This window comes from Lytechinus pictus, chromosome 1, assembly GCF_037042905.1.
Source record: "Lytechinus pictus isolate F3 Inbred chromosome 1, Lp3.0, whole genome shotgun sequence".
NCBI lineage: Eukaryota > Metazoa > Echinodermata > Echinoidea > Temnopleuroida > Toxopneustidae > Lytechinus > Lytechinus pictus.
This window is the reverse complement of record NC_087245.1, coordinates 24,205,083-24,217,962: the sequence shown is the minus strand read 5'-3', so window position 1 is coordinate 24,217,962 and position 12,880 is coordinate 24,205,083. Positions and strand designations below refer to the sequence as shown.

At 38.2% G+C, this 12,880-nt stretch overlaps 1 protein-coding gene across 1 annotated transcript; it reads right to left on the bottom strand.

Annotated features, from left to right (window-relative positions):
* On the bottom strand, positions 1-12,593 carry LOC135153919 (small ribosomal subunit protein eS8-like). Its single transcript, XM_064098790.1, has 6 exons — positions 12,555-12,593; positions 7,981-8,087; positions 3,947-4,046; positions 3,124-3,299; positions 1,088-1,217; positions 1-204 (listed from the first exon to the last, which is right to left on the bottom strand). Exons 1-6 carry the CDS (start codon positions 12,556-12,558, stop codon positions 95-97), a joined length of 627 nt encoding a protein of 208 aa, XP_063954860.1. The 5' UTR covers positions 12,559-12,593; the 3' UTR covers positions 1-94.
* Positions 12,594-12,880: the final 287 nt, after the last annotated feature.

Below are 12,880 nucleotides of genomic sequence, written 5' to 3'. Positions count from 1 at the left end.
TTTTCAATTTTTATGACATTTTTATTGATTTTTTGTTTGTTGTTGCTGCTTCTGGATATTGTACAGTACTCCCACGAGAAGAAAGGCTTTGGACCTATTTGCCCTTCTTGGCACGCATCTTCCTCATGTAGAAGTCGAGCTCCTTGCCTTCTAGGATGTAGCCATCGGCACGGCCGCATTGGCCAGGTCTTGAAGCAATGCATGCTGTGTTTAACATAAAAAGAACGAGACAAGAGATTAAAAATCATATGTGAATTGACTCAAAGAAAAAACAAAATCAAACAGGACAAAAGTAATGTGGCCTAAACAAATTATGGAGTTAAGAACATTACATTTACTAATGCAGACCATGAAAATTGTGACATTCAATTAGCCTGTTGATTTTCAATTTCATTCTTCAATAGCTCAGCAGATGTACTTTGTAAACCAACAGAAAAGTTCCCCCAGAATAGTTAGTGTGGCAGTATATCCAGCATGATCCTAGTAAAACCAATCATTAGATTGCAGAGCCACTAGTATTGTTGTCCAGGGAGTACATATATTATCACTTTCAAGCGATAATTTGAAGTCCATTCTACATCTAGTTTGCAAATTGGTATCCTTAAGAAAACTTTGAATTCAGGCCCAATTTTTAACTTCAGCTTCGCTTTTTTATGTTCACCCATTCCCCCCCCCCCCTTCTTTTTCAAGAAAGAGCACCTTCCAGTGTGAGGAATCCTGCAAAAGTTAATTAAATTGTATCACTTGTGCACAATAATCATATCAATGCATCAATTGAGGAATTACTTTTGCCCCTGCAATCTTCATGTATCGCGGTAGATAACTCATTGCTCTCTATTGGACTTAAATGAATTACACTGTAGGAAAAAAAATGATTGAGTCAACAGGTAGACACATGTTAAGAGGTTAAAACAGTTGCAATGGTATTCAGAATACCACATCACGCATATCTTGCAACAGAGTTGAAATTTGAGGGGGGAAACTGATATTTTGAATATGCTGTGAAGGGTGTGTTATCTTAGGGGCAGGTCACTTTTCACCCCAATATATACCGCGATTGGAATGAATATTCAGCACAAGAACTTACCCAGGAGACGGCCAGTACCGAACTGCTCTTCAAGGGCCGAGGCAACCTTGGCGGTCTTCTTGCGTTCCTCAAACTTCTTTTGAACCTTCTTGGAACCAGACACAGTCAAAGCCTTCTGTTCATCTTCAGTCTGTTGATGATAAAAAGAGAAATTTCAAATTTGAAAAGGTAATCAGGGTCAAAATTATAAAATTTCAATACAAAACATGACAGAATCAGAATCATAATTTGGTATTTTTTTCCATATGAAATCTTTGAAAAGAAAATTACTTGCAGGAATTGCAAAGTTACACACAAAACCAGTGGTCAATCTATAATTGGAGCAAAAAAATGAAATTATATGAATTTTGTACGAATACAAAATAAAAATGAGGAACCACAAAGTTTTAGTCAAATTTTATTGCAAGAATGAAAACAAGACAAATGACCCAGACATACCTCAAGCAAATATCTACGGATGGCAGAGGCAGAACAAAAATTAACAAGTGGAACGCCTCTGGCAGTCTCGCCTGCATTACGCAATTTAATATAGCAGCAGTGCTAACTTTGAAAACTACTATAAAATAATCATTCACAAACACACCATTCATATAATGACATAATACCACGTTCATTGACCATAGATGACATTTGAACGGTGACTTAAGACTTGTCAAATACACCCATGTCCACATTTCATTCACTCTATCCATAAACTTTCAAAGTTATGATGGCAATTCAACAATTACCCCAACATGGCCTAAGTTTATTGACCTTAAATGACCACTGACCTTGGTTTTGTGACCTGAAACTCACAGGGGATGTTTAGTGATACTTGATTACTCTTATATCCCAAGTTCTATGAAATAGATCCATAAACTTCAGAGTTAGGATGGTAATTCAACAAAGACCCCCAACACGGCCAAAGTTCATTGACCTTAAATGACCACTGACCATGGTCATGTGACCTGAAACTCGCACAGGATATTCAGTGGTACTTGATTAACCTACTGTCCAAGTTACATGAACTAGATCCATAAATTTTCAAAGTTATGAAGGTAATTCAACAAATACCCCCAACTTGGCCAAAGTTCATTGACCCTAAATGACCTTTGACCTTGGCCATGTGACCTGAAACTCAGGAAGGATGTTCACTAATACTTGATTAACCTTATGTCCAAGTTTCATGAACTAGATCCATAAATTTTCAAAGTTATGATAGTAATTCAACAAATACCCCCAACTTGACCAAAGTTCATTGACCCTAAATGACCTTTGACCTTAGTCATGTGACCTGAAACTCGAGCAGGATGTTCACTAATACTTGATTAACCTTATGCCCAAGTTTCATGAACTAGGTTCATATACTTTCTAAGTTATGATGTCATTTCAAAAACTTAACCTTCGGTTAAGATTTTGAAAATAATTCTCCCAACATGGTCCAAGTTCATTGACCCTAAATGACCTTTGACCTTAGTCATGTGACCTGAAACTCAAGCAGGATGTTCAGTAATACTTGATTAACCTTATGTCCAAGTTTCATGAACTAGGTCCATATACTTTCTAAGTTATGATGTCATTTCAAAAACTTAACCTAAGGTTAAGATTTGATGTTGACGCCGCCGCCGCCGTCGGAAAAGCGGCGCCTATAGTCTCGCTCTGCTATGCAGGCGAGACAAAAATGACTAAAGTTTATTGGAGTAAAGGCAAACAGATACAATACAGAATTATTTCACTACTCTGTTTTGAACTCATATTTTGTCAAAAAGCTTTTAGAATATTTTTTTTTTCAAAAACAGTACAACCCAAATCTACATTTTTACATGCTGCAAAACAATATCACAAAGCATATAGCAGTCAGTGTAACTATGACTTGTCTCCATAAGGCTGATTCAATGTCAAGACGACAAACAGCCTGTCAGAAAGACTAATCTTCAACATCATTCTGCTACAGCTTCAACCAAATTATCCTAAATTAGTGTCATTTTTGGCCAAGACCTTTCACTTTTTGCTGATCTATTGAGTTGCTCCATTTCTTGGGGCAGGAAGAAACTCACCAGCTTAGCTCCCTTCTTCCTGGCAAGAGGTAGAGCATAGTGTGCCTCATACCACTGACGGAATGGCGTGGAGTCAATCTGAACAATGGCATTCTTGACCAGAGTCTTGGTACGCACCAACTCATTGTTGCTTGCATTGTACACAACATCAATGATGCGGGTCTTGCGGGTAGTGTCTGGAAGGGGGAGAAAAACCAAAAGGGACAATAAATACATAGTTTTACTTTGTGTTGTAAATGCATATTGCATACATGTAGTGAATTATACATAGAATGCAGTCAGTGTAACTATGACAATGGTCTTCACCAAGGGTCTACCCCTTCAGAAAGACTAATCTTAAGGCATCATTCTGCAATTCGTAACAAACTATGGCTCTTATCAAATTTAATTATGAATCACTGTAATAACAAATGTAATGAGAGGAAAAACCAAAGACTTGTATAAAAATATCAATGATGAGAACCACCACATTCTAATTCTGCATTATATCAAAATTGAAAATCACTCTTTTGCTTGAAAAACATGAAGACATAACACCAGTGAACAGTCTCTTTAGGAATCCAAAGAGCAATCTAACAAATGCAAAATGGTTGAGAACCGTCCCATCACACAGTATGGGCAGTAATTGCATAAGATCATCTTCAAGCACATTGGGTGCCCATTAAAGAACGAGTTGCAACAAATCATAACTCAAAAAATTCAAACGCAGCTTGACTTTATCCAATCAGTGGAAGGCAATTTGTAGTAATGTTTTATTTTTTTGTCAGGTTTTGTTGCAACTCTTTCAACAGGCTTCAGAGGGTACTTAGAAGACTCTACTTACGTTCTGATCCCCAGGAGAAGTTTCCTGTGTCCAGACGCAGAGCACGGCGTTTGATGTTTCCTCCCATGCATCGTACAAGATGTATCCTCTTGACTCCAATCTACAATGAAAAAAAAAAAGAATCACACTTTCCCTTAACTTGTGTGCATGAATTTAAATATCTCATTCGTAATGAAGGCATATTACTCAAAGTGGACTACCATTATTATCAATTATAAGCAATCAGTCAACAGATTTCAATTCCAACAATAGCATATAGCAATACTTTTGTGCAAAACAAAATAAATTAATAACAAACACATATCCTTATGACAAAATTGAGGAACTCTAATAACTGCATGACAGAGGAGTAATGTTGATAAAATAAATAATATAATAGAGAAGAGCCCCCCCCCAAAAAAAAAAAAAATAATAGCAATATACAACAAGTGGAATGCCTCTGGCCGTCTCACCTGCATCACGCGATTCAATATAGCAGCAGTGCTGATTTTGAAAACTACTATAACTCGCACAAGATGTTCAGTGATACTTGGTTACTCTTATTTCCACGTTTTATGAACTAGACCAATACACTTATAGAGATATGATGGCAATTCAACAAATACCCCCAACGTGGCCAAAGTTCTTTGACCTTACATGACCTTTGACCTTGATCATGTGACCTGAAACTCGCACAGGATGTTCAGTGATACTTGATTACTATTATGTCCAAGTTTTATGAACTAGACCAACACACTTTCAAATTTATGGCTGTAATTCAACAAATACCCCAATTTGGCCGAAGTTCATTGACCCTAAATGACCTTTGACCTTGATCATGTGACCTGAAACTTGCACAGGATGTTCAGTAATACTTGATTACTATTATGTCCAAGTTTCATGAATCAGATCCATAAACTTTCAAAGTTATGATGGTACTTCAACAGATACCCCCAATTCGGCCAAAGTTCATTGACCCTAAATGACCTTTGACCTTGGTCATGTGACGTGAAACTCATGCAGGATGTTCAGTGATACTTGATTAACCTTATGTATAAGTTTCATGAACTAGGTCCATATATTTTCTAAGTTATGATGACATTTCAAAAACTTAACCTTAGGTTAAGATTTTGATGTTGATTCCCCCAACATGGTCTAAGTTCATTGACCCTAAATGACCTTTGACCTTGGTCATGTGACATGAAACTCAGGCAGGATGTTCAGTAATACTTGATTAACCTTATGGCCAAGTTTCATGAACTAGGTCCATATACTTTCTAAGTTATGCTGTCATTTCAAAAACTTAACCTCAGGTTAAGATTTGGTGTTGACGCCGCTGCCGCCGCCGCCGTCGCCGTCGGAAAAGCGGCGCCTATAGTCTCACTCTGCTATGCAGGTGAGACAAAAAGAACAAGTGGAACACCTCTGGCAGTCTCGCATGCATCACAGGATTCGATAAAGCAGCAGTGCTGACTTTGAAAACAGCAATTAAATAATTATTCACAACAGAAAACACTCATATGATAATAAAATACTAAGTCCATTGACCCAACATGACCTTTGACCATGATCATGTGATCTATGACATGTGCAAAACAATCATTCATACTTGATTACCCTTATGTAATTCATGAACTACATGAGTAGATCCATTAACTCTCTAAGTTATGATGCCAATCAACAAATACCCCCAACACGGCCAAAGTTCATTGACCCTGAATGACCTTTGACCATGATCATGTGATCTATGACTATGACATGTGCAAAACAATCATTCAAACTTGATTACCCTTATGTAATTCATGAACTACATGTGTAGATCCATTAACTCTCTAAGTTATGATGCCAATCAACAAATACCCCCAACACGGCCAAAGTTCATTGACCCTGAATGACCTTTGATTTTGATCATGTGACCCGAAACATGCACAAGATATTAAGGGATATACATGTATGGTATCTCTCATGTTCCAAGTTTCATGAACTAGATCTATAAACTTTTAAAGTTATGATCAATGACAATTACACAAATACCCCCAACATTATCAAAGTTTGTTGACCCTAAATGACCTTTGACCTTGGTCATGTGACATGAAACTCAGGCAGGATGTTCAGTAATACTTGATTAACCTTATGGCCAAGTTTCATGAACTAGGTCCATATACTTTCTAAGTTATGCTGTCATTTCAAAAACTTAACCTCAGGTTAAGATTTGGTGTTGACGCCGCTGCCGCCGCCGCCGTCGCCGTCGGAAAAGCGGCGCCTATAGTCTCACTCTGCTATGCAGGTGAGACAAAAAGAACAAGTGGAACACCTCTGGCAGTCTCGCATGCATCACAGGATTCGATAAAGCAGCAGTGCTGACTTTGAAAACAGCAATTAAATAATTATTCACAACAGAAAACACTCATATGATAATAAAATACTAAGTCCATTGACCCAACATGACCTTTGACCATGATCATGTGATCTATGACATGTGCAAAACAATCATTCATACTTGATTACCCTTATGTAATTCATGAACTACATGAGTAGATCCATTAACTCTCTAAGTTATGATGCCAATCAACAAATACCCCCAACACGGCCAAAGTTCATTGACCCTGAATGACCTTTGACCATGATCATGTGATCTATGACTATGACATGTGCAAAACAATCATTCAAACTTGATTACCCTTATGTAATTCATGAACTACATGTGTAGATCCATTAACTCTCTAAGTTATGATGCCAATCAACAAATACCCCCAACACGGCCAAAGTTCATTGACCCTGAATGACCTTTGATTTTGATCATGTGACCCGAAACATGCACAAGATATTAAGGGATATACATGTATGGTATCTCTCATGTTCCAAGTTTCATGAACTAGATCTATAAACTTTTAAAGTTATGATCAATGACAATTACACAAATACCCCCAACATTATCAAAGTTTGTTGACCCTAAATGACTTTTGACCTTGGTCATGAGACCTAAAACTTGCACAGGATGTTCAGGTATACTTAATTGCTCTTATGCCCAAGTTTCACGAACCAGATCCATAAAATTCTTAAGTTAGGACAATTCCACAAATACCCCAAAGATGGTCAAAGTTCGTTGACCCGAAGTGACCTTTGACCTTGGTCATGTGACCTGAAACTCAGGCAGGAACTTCAGTGATACACTATCACCCTTATGTCCAATTTTCATGAACTAGGTCCATATACTTCCGAAGTTATAACAACATTTCAAAAACTTAACCTCAGTGGTAAAGATTTCGATATTGATTTCCCCAACATGGTCTAAGTTCATAGACCCTAAATGACCTTTGACCTTGGTCATGTCACCTGAAACTCAGGCAGGATGTTCAGTAATACTTGATTACCCCTATGTCCAAGTTTATGAACTAGATCCCTATACTTTTTAGGTTATGATGACATTTCAAAACTTAACCTTGGTTAAGATTTCAATGTTGATGACGCCGCCGCTGTCGGAAAAGCGGCGTCTATAGTCTCACTCTGCTATGCAGGCGAGACAATAAATGATAAAACCAATAGACATAGAGAATTAAAAATCAATCAAAACATACAAATAAAGAAAATAATTTTGTTCAACAGATAAAACCAAATAGAATGATAGAACCAATAGAATATTAAAAATCAATCAAATGAAATAAATAGGATGAGTAATCAGGAGACTGCAGTCAGTGTAACTATGACAAAGTCAAATCCACAACGCTGATGAAAGTCAAAACGACAATCAGCCTGTCAACAAATGAAAATTAACATCATCCTGCATCTCCCTTTCCTAATATCCCGTTGGTGATTGAATTACTGAAGGACAAAAGCCTACAAAAAATACTAAAAATATTAAGTGGGAATTCTTTTAGTTAACATGATTATTATTAATCAACATTTGTTGTATTTTTTACCATTCATCTACAATTTGACATTATTCATTGAGGTAATACAAGGTTTTCATTAAGCATCAATGTCTAGTTTTGGCAAATTAAGTTAATTACTACTGTAACATTTATGATTGACAAGTAAACATAAAAAAGCATTACCTTTGTGAGTGCAGGTGGACGACCCAGCTCAAACTTTCGCTTCATGCGAATAGGAGGACATCTTCCTCCAGTCTTTCGTCTTTTGTGCCATCTATCACGTGAGATACCTGTGGAAAGATGGAAAAAAATGTATTATTGGTTTTATTGCCTCGAAAAAGTACCCAAAAAGTTTTTCTTAAATAAAACGTTAGTCTAAATATAAATATTCTTGTCTATGAAAGCGAGTCATACTACAGCAATATTAACACAATAACAGCATAACTTTACTCAATCTTGTCCTACATTCTTGGATAAATTATTCTTGACATTCCTATTTTGATTCATAAATTTCAAACTAATACCTTTCAATTTGAGAAAAAAAATTACAATTTCAACAATCTATTTTCAATAAGAAATCTATTAACAATACTCGTATCATTGTAATGAATAATTGTGACTAAGTGACAGGCTGGTACATTGAACTCTTAACAAAACTGAAATTGTACTTCAGAGGTAACATTGACACCGGTGTCAATGTTACTGTTTTCCTCTATTTTAGTTAATTATTTCAGCCCTAAATCTCCCGGGGTATTTTTATTCTTGTCATTCCCGGGGGGGGGGGGTGGCATTATGGCCCCCCCTTAAGATCTCAGCTGCGGATTGCGCGATCACAACGAAAATTTGCATGATGGTACAGAATGACGTAATCAACGCAGTTGCATTGGTAAATCTCACTGAATTCATATATTTTTATTTTATATGAATTAATTATGCTAATTTATTCATGAAATCATACTTTTTGCTCTGATTCACTAAATAAAGCTCCTAGAAAGCTATTTTTTGGTGAAAATATTCTAGCATTCCTAACAATTGTGAATGAAAAAAATTCTGGAACCAAGACCGATTTCTTATGTATTTTATTGTTTTTTTAATTTCTTATGTATTTCTTTGTTTTTTTATTGTTTTTTCGATGGCAATCGTTCCAGACTTAATTCTGATCATAAACAAAGCCAAATTAATTAAGTTTAATCAGTAAAAGTAGAAATAATGATACATTTATGAATTTTGACTTAATACACAATTTGCATTGGATTTGTACATGAAATCACGTTTATGAGCAATTTTGGGTCTGACATGCACTTACATAATGTTGCGTAATGTCGCAACCGCGTACCCGGGCGTCACAAATTTGGTCTCAAAATTTGCGCGAGACTTGAAAGTAAAAAGTCAGTGAGCGGCAAGGTGAAAAAATTTTGCGCAGCAGATATATCGCGAAAATTGTCGAGGGGGGGGGGGCCATTATGGCCCCTCCCCGGGAGAATTAGGGTTAAAGGTATTGTTTAACTTTGTGAGCAGCTGATTTAAAAAATTCTCAAACTGAGTTGAAACGTGCGTATGAGTGCCTGTATTTGTCCTCAAAAACCCTGAAACAGACCACAATATAGGATGAAAAACTCTAATTTAGATACAAGTAGCAATTTATTAGCCTGATTTTGAGAACCGTCTAGTAGACGGGTTCAGCTTATGACCAGTTTTCTCCAATTCAAAAAGTCCGTTGGCTATTTTGACTGCCTTCTGTTGTGTGTATCTCCTATACACACACTATTAGCTGCACTGTACATTCAGTGTATACCTTGTACACACTGTATGTAGGTCATGCTGTGTTCATCTAGAATTAATGTGTTGTGGTGCACAGATTCCCTGTATACACATAGTCATTGAAACCAACTCCCGATTATTTCAAACTTTGGTTTACATCTCCAAGGTTTTAAAATTGATCCTGTAAATATAATACTTTGAAACTTTTGGGATGGTATTTTTACACTATAAGCCTAACGTTTAGCCCATTTTCAGGAACCAAAAGGATATTTTTTAAAATCAGAACAAAGTGAAATGATCACTTTAAGGAACACATGCTGCCTCTAAAGATGAAACAATTTTTCTTTTTAATATGATGATTGATTCCGACATTTATACATTGATTTCATTTTTAAACAAATATTCATTTAAAAAGCCGAGAAATATATCATGAGAAGGCAGGAAAAAACTTGTCAAATTTACGTCGCCATCTTTTTCTCTGTTAGTAGCTACGAGATGCATAGAGAGGGCGCCAACATCATGAATATTTGTCTTACATGAAATCAATAATGTATAAATGTCGGAAATGAAGTTCTAGCCTATTTACACTGTTTAGGTCTAGAAATTTTACAGGGAAGTAGAATGTGGCGTGGCGAAAATTTGAATTTTGCCCGCCCTGTGCGCACATGATCTAGGCACAATCCGCAGCTCCATGGAGTTCACGCGATTTCGTGCTGTCGCCAAGCGGAAGACAAAGAAATCAAGATGGCGACGTAAACACGGCCGTAAGCTCTTCCCATCTTTTCATAACACTTTTCTCGTTTTTCTATTGAATTCTTCTTTAAAAACGAAATCGATATCGCAGAAATGTTGGAAATGAAGTTGAACCCCATGTACTTTTAGGGCTAGATCTTTTAGAGGGAAAGTAGAAATCTCGGGGGCCAGAGTTTCAGATTTAGTGGCCGTATGTGCGTGAATATACCTTGGCGTCCCCCCGGGGGGGGGGGGGGGGGGGGGGAGGGGGGGTCACTCAGTATATAATGCATAGTGGGTATGTGCCGCGGAGGGGACCCCCATTTTTACACTCAAATTTCAGTTCCAAGGCATAGCATTTTTGTCTTATTGAGAAAAAGAACAAAGAAAGCCGCTCCAAGGCATAGCATTTTCTTCTTATCCAGAAAAAAAAAGAAGAAAGAAATCCGCTCCAAAGCTTCGCATATTTTCCGTTACGCCGTTCCGGTCGCATCGATCTGCTACGATGAGCCGCAATTTTGGTGAAAAGCGGCCGGAGAGCGCTTTCCGACCATCGCCTCTGCGCTGGCACAGCCAGCGCCCGTGCGCCATGCTAGCTGCATGCACGTATGCTCGTTCCATTGGGATGCACACGCAGGCGACCCGTTCCAAGGACCCCCGTTTTCACAAACATTTGTAGTTCCGAAGCCCGTTCCGAGGACCCTCCTTTTTACAATAAGCCCACTCCAAGGCCCCCGTTTTTTTGTCTCGCCCGCGGCACACCCCTGGCCCTACCACTTTTTTGGTCGAGTGCCCCCCCCCCCGGGGGCGTCCCAGGCGTCAGTGGGGAGTAAGCCTACGTAGAGTAGATGACTTTTACTCCCCAGACGCCTCCAGATCCAGGCTACTTCTGACCTAACAAGTTTGGCTAAGTCACAAGCGAGACAAAATTTTGGGTGGAAAAAATATCGATCCCTTGGTTGTTGTTTCTTTTGTCCTTTTTATCAAAGCAAGTTTCCAATATGAGAGATTGTCTCCCCTGTTGGAGTCTCCCATATTGGCCGTGCATACCGGTACGCGAATTGAATCGAAGTCGCCGATCAAAACATGGGAATCTGATCTGCTCAATTTTCTGCACAAATGAGACGAAAACTAGGTAAAACTGATAAATATTTTCGCAGATATGATGCTTAGAAAATTAGGTGGTCGATAAGGGGTAGCTCCAACCATACTGTTGAAATCACCCAATGTGAGGGCACTGGCACTGCTAAGTCAAGTGCTAGCATGCAGATAGACAGCTGGCAGCCGTCTGTTTCGAGGAGTTTTTTAACTTTTTTTTTTTTTTTTAAATTTCTCCTCGTACACAGACGGCTTGCTAGCGTGCAGCCACCATTAGGGGACTTGCAATGCAAAATCCCCCCGTCGGGGCTCTTCAATTTTTGTCTTTAAAGTTTAATGAATAAAAATTTTGAAAATTAACGCGACCAAAATGCAAATTAATATTCCCTCTTGGCATTAATTGCCAAAAAACGGAGAAAAATCAAGTTAAAAGGAACAAAAACAGTGACTTACCTCGGCTGTCGCGCAAATTCACTTCCCCGTTTTATCCGATCTTAAGTACATAAACATATGGCCATTGAGTCCCCTGTACAGATCGCGCTAGAACTTCGGTCTCTGTATTTGGTGAGTGAAGCCAACGGAGTTCAGCTGAACAACCAACATAACAGAGACCGAAGCTTTTGGTCTAGCATGCAGACAGCGAGTGTCAGTGAAAGATGCGCACGGCCGCGCCGCAGACATTCTAAAAATAAATGAAAATCAGTCTCGACCGAGACCGGACTAACTAAGCTCTGCGCAAACTTCAAACATTGTCAAAGTGGGGAATTATTTTACTAATAAGTAATAATCGGGCCTTAGTTCACGATGGACATGATGGACCTTAAATTAACTGCCATCATTCATACTACCGCTTCCACTGTCTGACCCAGTCAGTGAAAGTAGAAATATATATATCTTATTGGTAAGCAGTTCCATGGCAGTCGAATTTAAATAACATTCGTTCGCGTTCAATTGATCGATGCATATGTTATGAACCGAACATCACAGGGAATTCCACACTATTTTCAACAGTATTTCTCGATTAAATAACATAGAATTTGAATCAAATCTTATATATTATGTGTAGCTAGTATTTGATTAGCATTAACATTCATCTAGAATCCTGATAATTACACGGGAAGGGCGATGTTTTAAGATTCTACTCAGAGTTATAGAAATTTTCGTACCCATATTGTACGGCCAGAGGTCAAAGAGAAAGGGGCATGGCAAGGAATTGTGGGTATTGCATGGGTTTGGATTGGCGGTATTCACACTGAGACAAATACAACATCAAAGATTTTCAAAATGGGCCACGTCGTAATTTTGGGCTAACCCTTTTTATTTTGGTCCACGGCCTGATATGACAGACAGGGGCGGATCCAGCCTTCGCCAATAGAGGGGGGGGGCCCGGAATTTTTTTCCCGCCATATTTTCCCGATCGGCTGCTCGAAGATGATTTTTTGAAGGGTAGTCCTAATAGTCAATTCTTAGCTTTATTCTTTTAAAATACATA

Bases quoted from the DNA above. Each gene is read 5' to 3' on its own strand.
- LOC135153919 (XM_064098790.1), bottom strand. The intron at 4,047-7,980 runs GTAATGCTTTTT...TTTTCATTGTAG, and splicing joins GTCCACCTGCACTCACAAAG to ATTGGAGTCAAGAGGATACA. The intron at 3,300-3,946 runs GTAAGTAGAGTC...TCCCCCTTCCAG, and splicing joins CTTCTCCTGGGGATCAGAAC to ACACTACCCGCAAGACCCGC.